Raw genomic sequence first — 20,099 nt, 5'->3', positions numbered from 1 at the left:
AACTTGACACTGACTGAACACATGACGTTATAGGGGTGAGAGCAGTATTAACATGCTTTAAAAGTAGTAATACTAAACAATGTAAACAAGTTCTGCAATAAACATTTTACAAATGTATTTTTTTAGAGTACAGAAGTGTCATAATCAAACTGTAGTATCAAGGTATTGAGCTTGAGGAACTCATAATTTGAAACAAATTATCAGAAATTTAAACTAATCATATAATGTGTCAAATCTGAATCCGGACAAAAAAATTAAAAACTACAGCTCTCAAATAAATGTAGGCCTACTGGAGTAAAAAGTACAATATTTCCCTTTGTAATGTAGTGGAGTAGAAGTAGAAGAAGGCATGAAACACTCAAACAAAAATACTTTAAAACTGTACTTCAGAAAATGCACATTGTTCTCCATGTTTGCAGAGTGCAAATAATTGTAATAATAAAATGCACCGCTTTATTAAAAAAGGGTAGCTGCTTTGTTTTAGTGTTGTGTAGCGCCCCCGTGTGGGGAAATTAAGTATATGTTATTCTCCTCTTCTCCTCCATTCTCCTCGTGGATTTATGCCCCTGCCTTCACTTGGAAGGAGCGAATTCGTTTGCCATATATGCAGACGGAAAATGTGCTTTTTTTTCATATAGGCTGTATATATTTGCTTCTCTCCAAACTCTCAATGGCTTTCAGAGCGACAAGAAACAATTCACAAACAGTCTGACGTCTTCAAAGGGTTCCGTGCAGAGTGTCCAGCCAGCTGCAGCGGGACCGCCCCGCTGTCCAGCCCCCCTTGAGGGAGGAGAACACCGATTGAAAACCAACTTTTATCGCGTTGTCATGTTTCACGAGGAGTCCAGAAGCTCCGAGACCGTCCTGACTACATCGCTTTTATGGATGCACCCAAAGTTTCTCCTTCTACCAACTTTTGTTTTTTTTAATACTCAGTATCGTTTCTATGGGTGAGCATCTTCTTTTGTAGCGTTTCTTTGGTGCGAACCCTCCATTTGGTCAAGATGCAGCTCCGAAACGTGCTTGACGTTAACGTTGTGGACGTGCAGAAGAGAAGGAACCCGTCCAAACACTATGTAAGTTGTCTCTTCCTTCTGGGTCCACGCTGTCGTGTAGTTGAAGTGACGTTAGTTATTTACTTTACAAATGTTAACATTGGGCTCCAAATTATAAAGCGCGTCGCCAGCAGCTCCATGCATAAATAACAATGTCCGCTGCAGGTCCACCACTTCGCCACCGACTTTAATATCCTAACAACAGTTGGAATGATAAGCCTTAAACTTTTGAACAAACATACAACTTGTCCAGAGGATAAAAATCACTTTTGTGTTCCCCTGGATTTTCATGTGGTGCCACCATGAGGAATTGCATTTGAGTTAAATGTGGATGGATGATGGTTTGACGTGGTACCTGACTTCTCATCTAGTGCCATCGACAGGTCAAAAGGTTCATTTGTGCAATGTTTTGGTTTAGGTTGCATGGTCGGTTATGAGCATGTTAGCATTCTGACATTATGGTTGGGGGGGGGGGGGATACCAGAAAGGCTCCCTTTGGTGGCTGGAGGGACTAGTTTAATTAACTGACAGCAGCTCGTAGGCTGATGAGAGAAAAAGTAAACAGCTTACAAGCCAGCAGCGGTATTGAAGAGTTAGAGCCACAGCAGCATCCAGCCAGCGGAATGTTTGCAGGTAAGCTCTTTACATGCTGTTTAATGTGCCGCAGCTGACCAGCAACTTAACTAATCTGGCCTGCAAACTGACATTAGCTGTGCACTCCCCCCCCCCCGTGACTGTTTGATGCAGGACAAGATGTGTTCATTATCTGTGAAGATAGATAACCACGAGACTTTAGCAGGAAAACTAATCTAGGTTGTTGTTCGAAGACTGTGGCCCTCAATGTTTGTTGTGTAGCAGTGTGGCCATCTGTCTATGATAGTACAGTGTTGATACTGCTTTATCCAACTAAGTTATAACCTTCAGCTGAGCCAAAAAGTCTTCAGCTCCTCCCAGACATTCATATTTCTCCATAATCTGGACATTCTTTTCACTGTCAGTGAAACACACTGGATTCAGTGGAGTTCAATGCAATAATAGATTTACTTTGTAATAATGCAGTAAGCCGTGGACTGGTTCATGAAGCAGCTCAATAAATTCAGTGTAAATAACCACATGTGCATCAATTCCACTTATTTTTGTTTGCGCTTGTCTCCGTTCAATACATTATCACTAGCACTTTTCCTTTAACCAAATTTGGAGTTGTTTATCAAAACACAACAGTGTCAGTAAGTGTGGCCTAATAGTCAATCCCACCCATGCATTTCCCGTGCACTTTATTCTGTTAAAAACAATGCCTTTGTCTTCATCAGCCTTTTGTCAATGTTACAACTTCTTGTTGTCATCCGGGTCCACCTGGCTTCCCATCCCACACCCGTGCTGCAGAGACTGGGTTCTCACAAATGATCTCTGTGGGACTGAGAAGATAAAGGCTTCTCACAGGATACATTTCAATACCTTATCACATAGTGAGGATACATTTCAATACCTTATCACATAGTGAGGATACATTTTAATACCTTATCACATAGTGAGGATACATTTTGATAACTTATATCTGTGAAACTGACTAAACAAGAGCTCCTCGCAGTCTCAGAGAGAACACATTGCACACATTTAATTAATACAGGCAGTTATACAAGACAAATATAATCTTCAGAAATTGACACCACAGTAGTCAGAGAACTAATGGTACTCTGGCAAATTAATGAATAAATCGATGGTTCCATGGTGAAACCATGATTTTAGTTTCGGAATGGTTTCAAGGGAGAACTCAAGACAAGTGATACAGAGCAGATATATATAAAAACTTTCATTTCAGTTGGAGTTTGGATTATGTGCCTCGGTCATGATTCAGTGTTTAGTCAAACTGTATTGCAGATCAATACCAGCTGAAATCACAACCATCAAGTTGACAACTGTTATGTTGATATTTTATACACAAAACATACTCTCCCACGTTCCACTTGAAGAAAAATGATTGGACTGTGCGTTGGACATGAAGAGGGAATAAACAAAGTAACAAAAGTTTCTTTACCACCTGAAAGCTTAAGTTCTGTTTTTCTTAAGTCATTTGTTTGTACATTTCAGGTTCGGGCCATTCAGTTTTTTTCCACATAAAATACACGTTTGCTGGAAAAAATCTATGTACCAGTAGCTTTTCATTAAAATAGCAAGGGTCATATTGATCTATTCCACGGGAGGGAACGTACTATCCGTATGGCTCCACACCCATATGGGAAGCAGGACTTAGTCCTGCTTTGGCCAGACATATCCCAAGGTAAGCATCATCAATAGTAATAGTATCAATGGACTTGGACACCTCGTATCTGACCAAAGCTGTGTGGACAGACATGATGATGCCCGCACCACTACAGTACGGAGGGAAATATTCTGACTTGTACAGATCAACTAAAATGAAATACTTGCTCCATACATCTCTGATTAGAGGTGAATAGACCATCAGATTGCCAATGAAGAGGCACTTGCTTCCATTGTTATCTGTGTGGGCTTGGAGATACTCAACCATGTTGTTTGTGTTGGCAAAGACGTCATCATCACTATTAAGTAAGAAGCGAGCATGACAACAGTTTCTTTCCAACCATTCAAGGAAGAGTATCTGCTTCAGGGTGAGATTATAGAATTAATCTTTAAAGTCCCATTAAAGGATGTCATTGTACTGACGATGCTCCAGTTCAAGGAGTTTGTTTAGTCTATCTCCCTCCCAACCAGCATCCATAGTTCCTACGATGAAGATCCTCCGAATATATGCATACCATTTTCTGACCTCTCTTCAGCCCATGTTTTGTGCAGAACCTCTCGGCGGTCGTAGTTAGAAGGGGAGCTTTTAACAAAAAAAAATGTAAAACAATTTAAAAAAAAAAAGAAAAATGTAATTGAATCAATTTAAAAAATGTAAAAAAGTTGAATTGAATCAACTTAAAAAATAAAAAGTGGATACACTTAAAAAATGAAATAGAGTCAACTTAGAAAATTTAAAAAAAATGTAATTGAATCAAATAAAAAAATGTAATTGACTCAACTTTATGTTTTCTGTAGCTTAGAAAATGTGGAAGGAGCAAGTGCCAAAAAACTTACGGAAGAAATATAATCGGAAGAAGTTGAATAAAGTTTCAAAGAACAATACTTGGAATGCTGAAGCAGCATTCCAAGTATCACAAATATAGTTAAGAGTTTGACATTTTTTTTGAATGTCTTAATTTCAAAGCCAGTTAGTTCAGCATAAAGAGACATATACAAAGAAGGAGAATCCGAATGGTAAACTGCATGAATTGTGTTGGGTCAAATATGCTAGTGTGGCTGTAGACTCCTAGTCTGGTTTGATTGGTCCTTGTGTTTTCGTACTGACTTGAGTAATCAAATCCAATGAGCCACAAGACATTTCTCAGAGGGACTGCAAAAGTATATTAGTCCATCAGGTACAATTGGATTAATTAACCTGAGAGGTGGGATCAATTGCATCATCCATCTCCTGCTGAGGGAGACTCCCAGAGGCCACTAAACAGAGGGCATAGACTTTCCCTTGGGATGGAAGCCGGAGATGAGGGTTGACTGGGAAGTCCCCCTGAGGCAAGAAGAGGGAGGGAGAAAAAAAATAAAATCTCATTATCGATGAGCTAAGCAACTGAAAATGCTTATCCGGTTTGAGAGAGGAAAGAAGCAACCCTTTGTCTTTTGTCCCCAAGTGTGACTTCCTTCCAGGGATTCACTGCACTGGAACCAGAGAGTGCATGGAAACCAATACTTGTTTACTTACATAGCCGGAGTATTCTGAGTATTTGGATTAGATTCACCTTGCATGGCAGCCTCTGCCATCGGTGTATGACTGTGTACGAATGGGGGAATGTTGACGTCTAGCCTAGTTTAAAGAGCTTCGAGTGATCAAAAGACTAGAAAGGTTCTATTTAAACAAGTCCATTTAACAAATGACCACCTCCAGAGGGTAAGACTCATTCTTCCTTCTGTAGTCTACAGTCCCATTCATTTTAAAATCCTTCTTACGCTATGTCTAGCCTATTTATCACAATATGAATCCAATTCTGTGCATATACCGTATATACTGTATAGTTCATCATATAGTTGCTGTGTGTAAAATCGCTGCAGTGAACACGACCGCCTCACCCGCACAGTTAGCTGTCTTCTTAATGTGTGTTTTCAGGATAATGCTAATGAAGTTTTGCTGAAATATTGGTAGGGACAATTCTGTCCCCTCAAAATATTGGTAGGAGCATGTCCCTATTGTCCATATGCAAAACTATGCCTTTGGATTATCAACTAATCAATCAGTCAACACAATCATATGAGTGTTAGTCAGCTAAAAATGGCTTTGGTCGAGGACAGCCCTATTTAATGCAGACTTTAATCAGAGTAAAAATGTGCCTGTCAGCTGCATATGACCACCAGTCATGGTAATGTATTCCAGATGAGCCCACACATACTGTCAATGTGTATCCATTTGCTTTGTACTTGCTTTGAATCTGCTGGAAAGAATGTAGTCATCTCCCATAAAACTATATTAGGCTCATGAGATATCAGTATTGTTGGTTGCAAACATCACAATCAATTCCTCACAGTGTTGCACAGTTCATGGTTCTTTTTGAGGTGTATCTTGACCTCACACACCCTCACTTTGAGCCATGCTGTTGCCTAAATTCAAGAGTGTTTGGTCATGCTGTCTGACCTGTGTGTAATTAGCGAGCTGCTGGTGAACTTGTTCTGCCTCGCTGCACACTCTTTCTGTAATGAACTGTGTGCAGACTGAAAACTGCATTTCAAACTAGTAACTGATGTCCTTGTAGATTGCCACCATATGTGTAAATGCTGCTTTTCTAAACACTCTGTGCCATGCGCTTAGATGGAAATGCATTAGGTGCAGCCATCTGTTTCCGAACCTGAGGGCAGAGGTCGGAGTGCACAACTGTTTGTGGGCCCTTTGTTGTTAAGGCAAACAGAAAAAAATATATTTTGGAAGAATTCTGGTAACAGTGTTCTGTCTGGTAACTAAAGCCTGCCGAGGAAATAATATTCCCATTTCAGCTTCCGTATGAGTACACTTCTTCCCCGTCTTTGGGGTTGTAACGGTATGAGATTTTCAAGGTACCATAACCATCTCAGAAAATATCACGGTTTCACAATCTATTGTTATTCCATTGTTATTATTATTATTATTATTATTATTATTCTCAGTTGCAATGATCCTTAAAGGCTTGAGAAATTACCATCTTAAATAACTGAATTGTGTTAGTTTACATCCAAGCATGTTAAATTAACAACTAAATGAAAATGATTTCCTGTGATTATTAGCAATTAACACAAACTGGAGATGCGCAACCGCGCATCCAGATTGCTCCTGTCTGTTCTTTTAACTCACACACAGTAGCTTATGTCAGTTCTTTTCAATACCTTGAATAAGCAAATGTACACGCAATAATAACCGTCAATTTCAATGCCAGGGTATACCGTGAGACCAGTGTACCTTTAAAACCCTACTTGTCGTTATTCCTGGTGATAGATATACACGTGCTGGAAGTTGTTCATTGTGGAAACATAATTTGTAATCGCATTCAATCAGCTGCACTCAGGAACAAGTGTAATTCATTATGAATGGTTTTAATGACATAATACTTGACCTCTATTGGCCCTCTCATTGACCCCTGATGTATTTCCAATGTGTGATGGAAACAGACGTACTTAATGAGTTTATTTGACCTTTCAGGAGGGAATGCACTTTGTATCATTAGGGGAAGGCAAGCTAAAGTGGTGCCGTGGTATCTATGACAAAGTGGCCTTGCTCCTAATGGGCCTCTCTTGTTTGTGCTTCTCTCACTAGGTGTACCTCATCAACGTCTCTTACTCAGACTCCACTTCCCATATCATCTACAGGAGGTACAGCAAATTCTTTGAGCTGCAGGTATGTTGTACTGGTAAATTAACTGAATACTTCTACTGTCACTAATTAATCACGTAATGAATCTAAAACTTAAAAAATGTTTGTGTGGCCTGGATGTGTCTTCATATTAAACTCTTGTGAGGTCAGTTTGACCTTTTGGTCACGTCTTTCTCTACTGCTGCTGGAAGGCGGTATGCTTAGTGAAAGGTCTCATTTAAGACTGCTGGAGCCAGCTTGGAAAAAGGGAAATGGGGGGAAATCCAGTCAGCAGATGCAGGAAGAAATCATGACCTCAGTCAGAATACAGCATGGGGCAAAGCTAGGCCTTGGGATCTTTTAGGCATCCAGTAGCCTCCAGGGAAAATTTCCACATTTCCTAAAAGTGACTCGGGTTTACATTTTAACCACACAGAGCTGAATTGTCTGTAGTTTGTTTGTTCAAAAGATCTACATCTAAGTAGCTTAAGCAACAGTGTGAAGGGTGTAAACCTAAATCAATGCATACCTTATCAAGCATTTGTTTTGTTGTAAAAGACTCTCCGGCTCTTGTCTGATGACTCTCTCTGCCAGACTGCACTCTCCAGCGCGGTGGCTCTGGTGGGCTGGCTGCATTGGAGGCAGCAGAGGAAACCCTTTGTTCTCTGGTCTCTTGCTAATAGCCAGGGAAAATTCTGCCCCATGGTCTGTTTGATGGAAACAGAGCTTCTCTCCTGTCTCTGTAAACACTAGTCTTGTCCATAGATCCCTGCTGCCGAGGTGTGTTTGTCTGGGCAGGGTAATCTGAAGAGCAACCGTCTCCAGCTGTCCATACAAAACAGATAGAGATACTGTATTATATTTGTCCTTTACATGCATATAGTCATAGAGGTGAAAGATGAAGTGTTTGGAGTGAAGCACTCTGGAAGACAATCTACGATTAGTGTTGGATTGAGCAGGTGTAAAAAACAAACAAACAGGTCATTAAAAAAAATTCCATTATACCATTATAAAAAAATACCTAATAATTACAGGAAGGTGTTGTTTAGGTAATGCAGGGACCAATCACAAAATGCATCGGATGAAATAAGGAGTAAGTTGTTGGGGTAATGAACAGTTTTGCAGGCTTAGATTTAAGGACTGAAAAAAAGATGCTTTTCCCTGGAAGTTCAGTTAAGTCGGCTATTTAACTGCTGCATGCTGCCGATTTCAATAGTGTTGAGTTTACCTATAGTCTCTCTTCTCTACCGCCTCTATTACAATATTTGTCTTTTCTCCAGGCAGAAAGCTTCTGCTCGTGTGTCTGCCAACTGACACCTACAATCTTTCCCCGGCAACTGCACAGCTCTCTGTATTCGTAGCACAATTGCTCGTTCTATGTTGGCGAAAAAGCTGACAGAGGAGAAAAAAAAATGCATTTGACACTCTTGGCCTGACAAATGTGACCATGATCTCATCAGAGAACCATTAATTCAGAATTCAGAAAAGCCAAGTAAGGTCACAGAACAAGGAACGCCTTTTAAGCCGTCGCCAATCGTTCATATTGTGTCCAACATCAGCTAGCACTGTACAGCTGTTCATATAAAACCCCTCTTCAACAACAGGCAGCTTTGTTGTTTGTCTGATAAAGACAAGGGATCCACTTTCGGTGCAAAATGGATGTCGAAAAGTGCACTCTCTGCTATTGTTTCAAACCTCCCCATTGCATTAAACATAACTCATAACTGTTCCTCTGGGAAGCAATTATCATAAATGATTAGGATCTCCTTTTTACCTGAATCCTGCTCTTTGTCTTTTCTGCTGACCTCGAAGTGAAGTCTTTATAATGCATGTGCAGAGTTAAGCACATTGATTCCTTATTTTAAAGGCGCTTGTTTTTATGCCGAATACTGCTGAGCCTGAGTTCCACCAAAATGTTGTTTCTGGTGTCAAAGGGAAATGTTTCTGACCCGCATATGTTTGAGGTGAGCAGATTTGGTCAGTGTGTCAGACTTGACCGTTGACCGTCAGAGAGAAAGGAGTGAGGGCTCCCCTCCTCCACACCCTTCAACCACAGCAGACAGAGCACATGGGTCACAGCATTCCTCAGGGGGATTGTGGAGTGTGCAAGCTGGCCTGGTTTCTTTATTTACAGAAACCTCTCCAAAATCCCTTAGTTGTCATTATGTTTGGATCGAGGAACTGGACCAGGGTCAACTCTACTCTGTCTGCATTATAATTTGTCTGGCCTATATTCTTGATACAAGAGAGGACTTCAACAAGGTTATTTTTCTCTAAAAACTGTTACTGAGGGAAGACAAACTAATGGCTGAGAGTACTCGCTCTCGTTAAAGATTATTTAGAAGTCAGAAGAACTCATTGTGGAGTTTTTTTTTTAAAGTGTCAAAATCAAGGCAGCAGATATTATCTTCTTTATTCCATGCTCTCTTCTTCCTTGTCGAAACATGAGGCCTACATTACCCACAAATCGACTCAACGGCTGACAGTTTGATCGGAATTTGGGGGTCGGCCAATGTGGCCAAGAGATGAGGAGCGTGCTACAGAGCATCAGTAAACTCACTTCTTTCTAACTGGGCACCACCATTTTTATTTTCAAACTTGAAAAAAAAAAACTACTAGCTGACTGAAGTGATGTCACTTGAGTCACATTTTTAGACTGCAGACAGCTTCATCTTGAGCCACAAAAAGCTTTATTCAACTTTTTCCCCCATATGTAAACACACTTTCATGTGTAAAATGATTTCCCTTTGTTAATGAATAAACCGATTGTAGCCAATGGATAGAAGAGATGAACAGCCCAAAGATTTTAGTGCTTTTAAGAGTTCCAACAATTTGTTAGTACTAAAAAAGGCATATGATGTGAGTTTATATCACTTGTTTCTTGTTTTCTGCAGCTCTTTTAACAACATGCTTGATAAATCTGAGACAGTTTCTCTCCAAGATGGCTGTTGCATCATATCTTTCTGAATTTAACAACTATAAATTAGATGTCAAAATACAGCCCGGGGATAGAATCAGATTGTTTACCCACTCAAACATTCCTCCACCCCCCCCCCGTCTGAGATTCCTCTCAGAACAGTTTCTTTGTGCATGCATCTATGATCATCGTTACAGTGTTCAGAAGCTGCTTGGGTTCATGTCCATAACGTCATAATGCCAAAATAGAGATGGTTGACTATTCATTACACTTCCCTTCTCCGGTATTTATTATGAGCCTGCGCAGGAAGTACATCCTCCGATGGGCCTTTTTCCCTGACGGTGTCTATGTTAGAAGTCCACTTGAGCTCCTTGGAGGTGGTGGATCCCAGATACTTGAAGGTTTCCACAGCAGACACAGTGTTGCTCAGTATGGGGATGGTCAGTCAGTGTAGAGGTGCTCCCCCTGAAGTCCACTGTTACGTCCACAGTTTTAAGGGCGTTTCAGCTCCAGGTTCTTCTGTCCACACCAGAGGTCCAGCTGTTCAACCTCCCCGTCTGTATGCAAACTCAACACCGTCTCGGGTGAGGCAGATGAAGTGTGTAAAAAAAGAGATTGAGAAACATGATTACATCATAGCACCTGTTGCTACATGGTTCATTTTTCCCAGTGTCTCATTCCACAGTAGTGTAAGAGACTGTGACAAATCAGAATCCTCTGCCTTCTTTTAGCGCTCCTAATTGCATTTGCAAGATTCCCCCGTGCTTAGTTTGACAGTTTGATTGGAGTCCATGAGCTTCACGAGCAGTGATTGAGTGTTAGAGACTCCTCGGCACTGATTGGTGGTTTTCCTGTGGGCGCGGTGGAATGGTAACGTCAAATGGAGCAATAAAAAGGAGGCAGAAGATTTTTTATTTTTTTTTATTTTGATCTGTCTTATGTACTTCTGTGAGGATATATTGAGAGTTTGAGCAAATATCACAAAAAGTGTTTTTTTTTTATTCATCGATTGCAGCTTTATCACACTGAAGCAATATGGAGTAAATACAGCAACTCCCTGAAATGTGAGAAATGTTTTCCCTTCAAGTTGTCGGGCTGTTGCCATAGAAATGACTTTCACACCTGTCCTGTAGAGCGGGGAGTGTATCAAGGCAGGTCCCCCGGGGGGGGGGGGTCGGTGTCATTATCGCCTCTCTCTCCCCCGGGGTGAAACGGCTGCATCCAACTGGGAGGCTGATACTGTATGTATGCAGTTCGATGTGTCAGACAAACAATAGTCGTCCGTAAGGACAAAGTAAAAGGGCTGAGTATAAAGCTCTGGTTAACCACGCCTGCACACACACACACACACATCACGGTAAGATTTCTGGTCTTATTAGAGTTGTATGCTCCAAAAACAAAGACAAGGAAGGGATTTAATTTGCAGAATTCCCCGTTTCTGTAACACATAATGAAGGCTTCCCTCTTTAAAAGAAACCCATTTCTTGTTAGCCGTCTATATATATTGGAGGAGGGGGGAAACGCCATGCCCTGAGAGACATTAAGGGATTTTGCAAAGGCAGCAGATGAGTTCAAGAAAGGGAAGAACCACAAGAAGAGAAACCAAACCACCCTTACTTGAAAAGTCCCACAAACAACTTCTGCATGCCCAGACATAGTGGATCCCATTTGCCTCCCCAAGCTTGGTTCTGTTTGTCCACCTGGCTCTTTTTGGCTCGGTTGAGACCACAATTAGTCTGCCGGTCTCCTCCTCCCAGTTGAGTGTGCTTTAGCTTGACGCTGACAGTCTTTGCGGTTTATCAGAGCACATCTGGAACAAAGCATAGCAGAACGAAACAAAGGCGGGGCTGCATCTGTATTTTGAGCTGGGTGTCACTGTAGGATGCTCTCGTGCGTTTACGGTACTATGATTTCTTCAAAGAGGAAACCATAAACTCTTGTCCGTCATGCAGACACATACATGCATATTTGCAATGCATGTTTTTTTTCAACACTCAGCAAAACAACCTCATTCATCATTCAAAGAACGGCACACTTTCTTTGTACACATGGGACAGATACTGATACAGACATATATGTATCACCCCATAAATGGTTCGATGTATCAAGTGTCAACATCAAAGTGTTTTCTCCTCTGATGGCGTTTTATGCTCGTTAAGCAGAACTTGCTTTTGATATTTTTTTTTCCAGATAATTGTGGGTGACGTAACCTTGTTCACTGCCTCAGAGGTATAAGTGACTCTGTTAACACAGTGGCTTCTCAGACGATATGTATTTTCACCCCTCTTTGAACTCCGTATGATGTACCGTAACAAAAGGGTCGACTGTTCCTGTTTGCAAATCCTTTTTTTGTTTCTACTCTCATCTCAGATTCCTCCACTTTCAACTTTGTCTGATTAACTTGTAGTAGATACAATTGACATTGGCATGTATTGTTTTTTTTGGGGGGGGGGGTTATTAAAAAGGCCCGTTTTGCTGCACAACTCATGTTTGTGTCGCTCTTTACTTTCTCCCTCACTGTTGCAGATGCGAGTACTCGACAAATTCCCAATCGAGGGAGGACAGAAGGACCCCAAAAAGAGGATTATTCCTTTTTTGCCAGGTGATGAACACACCGCATCATAGCAAGGACAACACTCTGATATCACTGTTGCATCAATTTTAGATTTAAAGACACTGCAGTACTCAAGCGCCTTGTAAGCACAAGCAAAAGAAAGGCCTTCAGACATTTTAGCACACCTACATACTCTGCCAAATTGCAATGTATTTATTAAAGGAGCCATATTTACAAATTGATATAGCAGCAAACAACTATTTGCTATGTAAAGAAGTCAGTTTGTGAATGGGTAAGTGGTGTTGTTGTCTAAGCTTCTACTTGCTTGGTTTACATAAGCCGGGCGCTTGTGCTTATAGTGCATGTGAATGAGCCCCACTGTGCACTGCTCTCCTAGCATAGCACCCACCCTCTGGTTCCCCCTCAGGTAAACACTGTTATCTCTGTCAGCACTTTGGCCACAGCTTTCACTGTTAGCACTGTTTGCACCGATAGCTATGAGAGCCGTTGAGAGGCTATTAGAATCCTCCAGATCTCGGGTCCTGCACCTAAATCAATTGAAGAAGATTAATTACACACAGCTGAGTGCAAGGCTATAAAAATAGCAAAGGAAACAAACCTGCCATCATACCATCTGACGATTAATATGCATGACGTATGGGAGTGGTTTCCACTCTTCAGACATTCCGACCTCACAAAGATAAAAATATGGGGGAGACATGGTCTTTAATTAACTTTTCTGGCATGGATTTTGTAGTCATTACATTTTTCCTTATTGTTTGATTAACTGCCATACTCCACCCAAGCTAAATCAATTTGTGGTCTTCCATGGCAGTAGGAGGCAAGCAGAGAGGGATTTGTCGAATGTAATAAATTCATTGTGGGCTAGAGCAGAGGAGAGCAGTGAAGAGCTCCTTTGTTAGACAAGCTGTACAGCTCAAGTCTCTGTCAGCCCAAGATGGGGTGAACTGTCTTCCCTTACACATATCAAACAGCATGCACGACTTACAGTTTTAGTGCTCCTTGCGTATTTCTATGATTATAGCAGTCAGTCTCCTAAGCGTTATAATGTGAGGATGAGTAGCTTTTTTGCTATTGCTGACATCAATTTATGGGTCAGAAGACCCTTTGGAGTTTTTTTAAATATTTAAAAAATGTATGCTACTTTTTCATTAGTATGTCATATCAAAGGGAAACACACTTACTTCCTGAAGCTGGACTTTACGCTGACAGCATATGAATTAATTATTGGGTCAAGATACAGCCTCTGTGTGTAAACATTCGTCTCCTGAGAGGCTCTACTAAATGCTGATGTTTTTTTTTTAGTTTTATTCATGTGTGAAATATACATCCTGCATTTCAATACGTCAAATTCATTTATATATATATATCCACACACGGACATGCATACATATATTTATAAGGGATCTCTGATCTGGTTTAAAAATAAATAAATGCATAACAAATAGCAAAGCCTTTTAATAAGTACGTTTAATCTTACATTTTGTGTTTTGGGATTTGTATGTTCAGTGCTCTGTTTTTTTCTTCAGGTAAAGTCTTGTTTCGCCGAAGTCACATCAGAGATGTCGCTGTCAAAAGGCTGAAGCACCTTGATAATTACTGCAAAGTAAGACAAAGGCTGTATGTCTCATAATGTCCCATTTAGTATCGCATCGTCTGCTGTAAACACCATACACCTGCTCGGAAAGTAAATGTTCACTACTTATGTTTGGTTTACATGTTAGTTGGGAGAAAATTTTATCCACGTCAATGCTCTACTCCCTGAACATTTTCCACAGTGTTTTCAAGGCAGGCCTCAACATTTATCTCCCCCACCAGCCTCAACAGGAAAGCAACGGCTCTATCTGCACTGGTCATTTCCCGTCACCAATGTAAATAGGCCGCCTATAAAGGAAACAAGGGAAATGGGGGCACACAGGGGTATGACAGAATCCAACGAATAAGAATGAATCAGCAGACTTAAAGTGTAGTAGTGAGTGCAGATGGCTACCTGACCCTCTTATATGCATTAGGTTGGAGATGTGAATATGGGGCAAGTGCAGTTTTAGTTTACAGAAACAAAGCAAGATTTTTCTGCGAAAGCAAGAAGCTTAAAGATTTATTTTTAATATAGTTCCTTCAAGGCTGTCTTCTCTGATTCAGGTGCAGCAGGCTGAAGTGTCTCATTTTGAAAGCCCGTGCAGCTGAGACAGGCGATTGTTATACAATTTCACCTCTGTGTATTTTCCTTCATTTTAACCCTCCCTCTGGGCTCAGGACATTCTTCCTTCCCCTCCACACCCTTCACATCTCCGCCTGGTCTTCTCATCTGACTGTACAATGACTCAGTGTGCTAAACTTGTTACTCATTGCCATTCAAACCAAACTCCAGCACTTTTAACCACACCTGCAATCTTTTTAATGTGTGTTTTTGTCCTTCTTCCCCGCAGGCTCTGATGAAGCTTCCCTCCCCCATTTCTCAAAGTGAGGAGGTCCTTAAGTTCTTTGAGACCAAGTCAGAGGACCTCAACCCTCCCACAGAGTGAGTAATTATGACCGCACACTTAAGATCAAAAGCTATTATTGAGCATCATCTCGTTACGTGAGCTGCTCGATACCAAACATTGCCCTTTGGTAATGTGGTGGCTGCTGAACCACAGTGTGGTTCAGCAGCTGGGACAGCGCTGACCCGTCCTGATCCGGAGACTTTACTGTGTCTCGGGGGATGATTAATGGATGCTAGTTGAGAGGCACTGTGTTTTATTAATAATGATCTCTGGGAGGTGACACCCGATCCCTGAAACAAATGCGTATGGATCAGTGGTGTCACGAGAGTGCAGCTGAGTTCAAGTCTCAGCACAGATAAGACTCTCATGCTAGTCATTTGTCATCCTCACTTCAAAGTCAGAGTGGGAATAGTTACAGAGTGGCTGCACGATTACTTTCAGATGAAATTCTATTATTTCGTTTCAGTAGAATGTACAATTGAAGTGTGTCTGATAGTATTTTTCTCTTATTTAAACTCTTTTTGTTTTTTTTCTTTGTACACTTCCCAACACGCTCAAGGAGCAACATGTGGTAACCTCATAAGTGGTCTCTCCACTACCGCCAGGCCCACCACCTCTAACCTTAACTGCCCACTCATGTTAATCCCACTTCAAAGCCAGATCCTCCTCCAGTCTTGGAGGATCTCGATTTATATTGAGATGTTAAGGTCTAAAACCATGCCACCCAAGTGCTCAGTTCACTCCTGAGGATCTGGAAAATTTCTAATTGACTTATAGGGTGTTAACCTTTTTATTTTTTTTTTTCACAATATCACAAAAAATGTAATCTTATGATGCCATTAAATTACAATGTGGGAGGTACGGTGAAGAAACTCTCTATATATCGTCATTGTTAAACTGTTTACCACCAAAAAGTTAAATCAATAAAGTCAGTGACATTTTTGGAAATAATTTGAAAACAGCATAATGATAAAATAGCAAAAAATAAAAGCAAAAATAGCTTTTCTGCTCATGTGATAATGATACATTCTTTGTTCAACAGTCCTAGTCACTGAAACATGACGAGTACAGGCAGTAAAAAGAAATTCAACTTTTATCCAATCAATCCGGTATGTCTCTATTACAATAACTGAGCTTAATAATGAGGCAAATCATGCTGGTAACATTTTGTCCATCATGAAACATTTTACTGGTGTTTCTGCCACTGTTAGCAGAAGCAGCTCGGTAGTGTTGTTTGTCAAGCCCTCATCTGCTACTGCCATCTAATGGTCAACAGATGTCACAGCAACGATTGAAATAAATAAATGGATGTGATGTTGCTCCATCACAAGAGGGAGCCATGCAATAAGCTGGCAAAATTGTAAGCCGTTTCTCTTGACTGTTGATGGATGACAGACTCTCACTATACTGATACGAGGTCGTGTGTGTTTGTGCTGTTGCACAAAATTGATAATCTGCTGAGTTGTTGTTCATAGTCATTGGCAAAAAAAACATGTCTTACTCTATTTTTAATGTTTGATTGGCCTTTTTAGATTTGTCTTGATAAATAGATTGCATCGTGTGTGGCTTTGTGAACTTTACACGGAAGATACTGTACATAGAACTGTACTGCTTTTGCCCATGTGGAACGTTGTTAAAATGTCTTCATCATTATCATCAAAGCTACGGTGATTTCTACCTCGTTCAGATGTTTTTGCTGAGATAATATGTGCCGTCAATATCAGCCCGTGTATTGCTTGTTCACTGATGAATATATTTTACTGCAATGTGGCTTTGAACTATATTTTTAGAGTGGTAAAAGATAGTCACACTTTATCAGGCCCCATGGGGAAATTTGTCCTCCGCATTTGATCCATTCAAACTATTTACTTTGTGCAGCCACAGCGTAGCGCCTGGAGACCATCTGCAGATCTGAGGCCAGCAACTTGGTCAAGGGCAAATGCATAATTATGAATAATACCCGTAAAGAAATGCACATATCCATCATCTCCATTTTAAATAACATTTTACTTTTCATACTATCAAATCTCAGGTTAAAACACATCTTTTATTAATGTGTTTATGCCTTGCTGACATGTTGATGGGAGGCCTCATTGGTTACTCTGAAGGCTGGTTCGTTCAGTTGTACTTTAGTCTAACAGACTTGAGCACTACATCTATGTTGAGACTTGGGAGTTAGAGCATATGGCACCCAGCGGGGACTATACTATATACGATACTGACTCAACATACAAAAAAAAAATGACAACCTTGACCCACAGAGGGAACTTTACCTCTCCTGAAAAAAAAATATCAGTACTTCTTGGACTGTACTTCCTGTACATTCATCCAGTCCATTTAAGGCTGTTGGGCCTCATGCGAGGGCATTTTTGTATTCTAATTCTGTTTTCTGTGAGGTTTGATCATACGAGACAATCTGATTCATCAAACTCTCTTCACTTCACTAATTTATCTTAATCACTAATTTCAGCCTGTCAAGTGTTGCCACCTCATGAAGAAGTGCACGTTTGTGAGATGTTTTCTACAGCAAAGCCAACGCCCCTATCTGCCATACAATTCACATTGTACTGACTTACCTTCATTTCATGGACATTTATTGTAGCCTTGCCCTTAATCATAACCACTACATGATTATCCCCGGTGATTAACCATAAGGGAAGTTATTAGTGGTTGATATGTGGTCAAACTAACATTCCTTTAGGCTGGCATCACCAGAATCATGACCAAGCTTTGCTGGGGAGTTGGACCTGTTATTACAAGTTTACTGTGCTTGTGTGTGTTCTCTTGTGTGGATTAAATAAACTGCATGATTTCATTTCTTATATACACACAAAAATCCACCTACTACACCCTTTCTGTGTGCATATCAGACCTCTGCTCATAATCACAATGATTTCCTGTTGTATGACGTCGACCTGTTGCCCCCAGAGCTGGAGGTCACTCCTGCGGAGGTTAATCTCAGGTCAGGCAGGAGTGTCTATGTAACGTATGTATGAAGCAGGGCAGACGCTTCAGTCCTTTGACTTGGCTGAGAAATGTGAGCAAAGGACTGATGTCTCACACATTCCATTTCTAATAGGCCCACCTACAAAGAGTGAGCTACAGTTATGTGCAAACAGATGGTTATTCTCAACTCAAGCTTAGAATGTCTCGTGGGCTCTGACGTGTTCAGCCCATGCGTCTCCTGGCATGGGAGTGTACGTCATGAAACCAAAACTGTGAAGACTATCACCCAACTTCTGTGACTCTCTATTGGGTAACTACACCTATCCCTAAAAACATGGCCGCAAAGTCTTAAGCATGTAATAGTGTTCGGACATATTTTTGCTCTCCTTACCGTCCCTTCATTTATTCGATTTTGCTGGCGATAGGAGGAAAGTGCACCGAGCCAAAGTCGTGGGCTCACTCTCCTCCTGGGAAGAATATTATTCCAGCTCTGTGCTCAGGGTCACAAGCTAGCAGGGCAGGTCAAGCATCCACTTTGTCCCCATCGTTTCTCCCCAACCCTCTAAAAGTATAGTGCTTCCCTCAGTTTCATCTCCACCCTCCCAGATTTTGACAAAATAAACACTTCATGAAATACTTCAGATATGTTTAACACGCATTACGATTAATTTGTCTTAAACTGTCTTGATGTGAACAGTATCTGTGAACCCAGCATGCTTTTCCGCCCTGAAAAGAATCGGTGAACTACTCACAGCGTATGTGATGTGTGCGTTGTTTGAGTTTAAAACATATTTGGTTTTAATCTGATCTGCTAAAGTTGAGAGTTTGAAGTCGTCTCAGTGATGCACGGGCATCATCTGCCTTAGACTATTCTTATTTTCTTAATAAACTACAAACCTATTTATGTTGGCTCTGCATGAATATTTGAGATATAAAGGTTATGAAATTCATTTCCACACTATGAACATTACTTGAAGATCCAATATAAACAATTTTACAGTGTCACAATCAAATTTAATTTGTTGTTTTATTTCAAAATTGAGTAAGTAATGACGCTGAACTGAGCTGTAAGCTATTACATATGTGATTGGGAATATCTCATAACTTATTCATGCATCTGGAAACAGAGAAGCCTTGTGCCAAAAATGACTTTATCTTAATAACAGAGGAATACAGTTATTGGTTAAAAAAAATGTTTTGATTTAGCGAGACGTGTTGCGTAGCTTGAAAAAATATAATCCTTTTATGATGCTTGCCAGACACTGACCTACATCTTCAAGTCATTTTACATTTTTTGTTATTGTCCTCAATAGCAAACAGCTTCAAAAATATTTCAGAAATTGCAATATAGTTCAAATCCAACTATTTCTAGTTAACCGGAATCAGTGCAACACAGAGAGTTTATTAACAAGCTGTAACCTGGCGGGGTTTATCCAAACATTTACTCATATCCATAACTGGCCATGGCTCCGGTCCTGCTGCTGGCCTCTTCAGAGAGCCAGGTGTCCGTTCCCATCTGCGTCAAACTTCAGCTTCTCCTCAGTGAGCTCTCTCTGCAGCTCAGTTAACTACAGGAGGACATGCAGTCAAGCCAACAAGCTACAAACCACACACAAACCCAGATTCTGAAATGTTGGCCTGTTTTGAAATGTTTATGCATTTCCGTTGTATAACAAATTCGTATCAAACAGGATTAGGTAATCATGTGAAGCATCACCACTTATGCAAGTGCATTAGAGCAAATGAAGCATGAGCATTAAAATTGAACTGACAACACTTCAATAAGCGGATTTAAATGTATTCATCCTTTGTATCCATTCCTTGTTTTGTTTTGTTTGTCTTTAAATTACTCATTTCTATCAAACTAAAATACTCGCTTCATATTTTCTCAGGCTGAGTAGATCCAAAAACAATTCTGCAAAATAACCTCCAGTCTAAATGATAATAAACCGAACCAAAAAGAGGAGCACACAGACGTGTACAGTAAATGCGCACACAGTCGGAGTCGGTGGCAAATTGACGCTCTGTGACTCTGATGAGTGTGTAAGCACAGAGCGGGTTCATTGACACTAGCGCTCATCCTTTCAGTGTTTTGTTACGGTCCAGGCTTTGGAACAGAAAGCCGCTTTCACATCTAAACATGAATGGGACTTATCGAGGGGATATGATACTGTTGTCGAGTAAATAAATGCTGCTCTGATGAAGGCGACGCAGCTGCAAATAAATATATATATAT

At 40.6% G+C, this 20,099-nt stretch overlaps 1 protein-coding gene across 3 annotated transcripts in view; it reads left to right on the top strand.

Moving 5' to 3' along the window:
- Positions 1 to 555: 555 nt before the first annotated feature.
- LOC116377760 (SH3 and PX domain-containing protein 2A) overlaps positions 556 to 20,099 on the top strand; it is a 47,452-nt gene continuing 27,908 nt past the window's right edge. For all 3 annotated transcript variants that reach the window (XM_031839495.1, XM_031839487.1, XM_031839480.1), the window contains exons 1-5: positions 556 to 1,076; positions 6,904 to 6,984; positions 12,383 to 12,458; positions 13,961 to 14,037; positions 14,861 to 14,952. In XM_031839495.1, the coding sequence (XP_031695355.1) occupies positions 1,005 to 1,076; positions 6,904 to 6,984; positions 12,383 to 12,458; positions 13,961 to 14,037; positions 14,861 to 14,952 (398 nt within the window). In that variant the 5' untranslated portion in view covers positions 556 to 1,004. The remainder of the gene's footprint in view (positions 1,077 to 6,903; positions 6,985 to 12,382; positions 12,459 to 13,960; positions 14,038 to 14,860; positions 14,953 to 20,099) is intronic.

Source organism: Anarrhichthys ocellatus, unplaced genomic scaffold (assembly GCF_004355925.1).
Source record: "Anarrhichthys ocellatus isolate YVR2014 unplaced genomic scaffold, GSC_Weel_1.0 scaffold3, whole genome shotgun sequence".
Lineage (NCBI taxonomy): Eukaryota > Metazoa > Chordata > Actinopteri > Perciformes > Anarhichadidae > Anarrhichthys > Anarrhichthys ocellatus.
The sequence above is the reverse complement of the archived record's forward strand: the minus strand, read 5'-3'. Positions and strand labels throughout refer to the sequence as shown.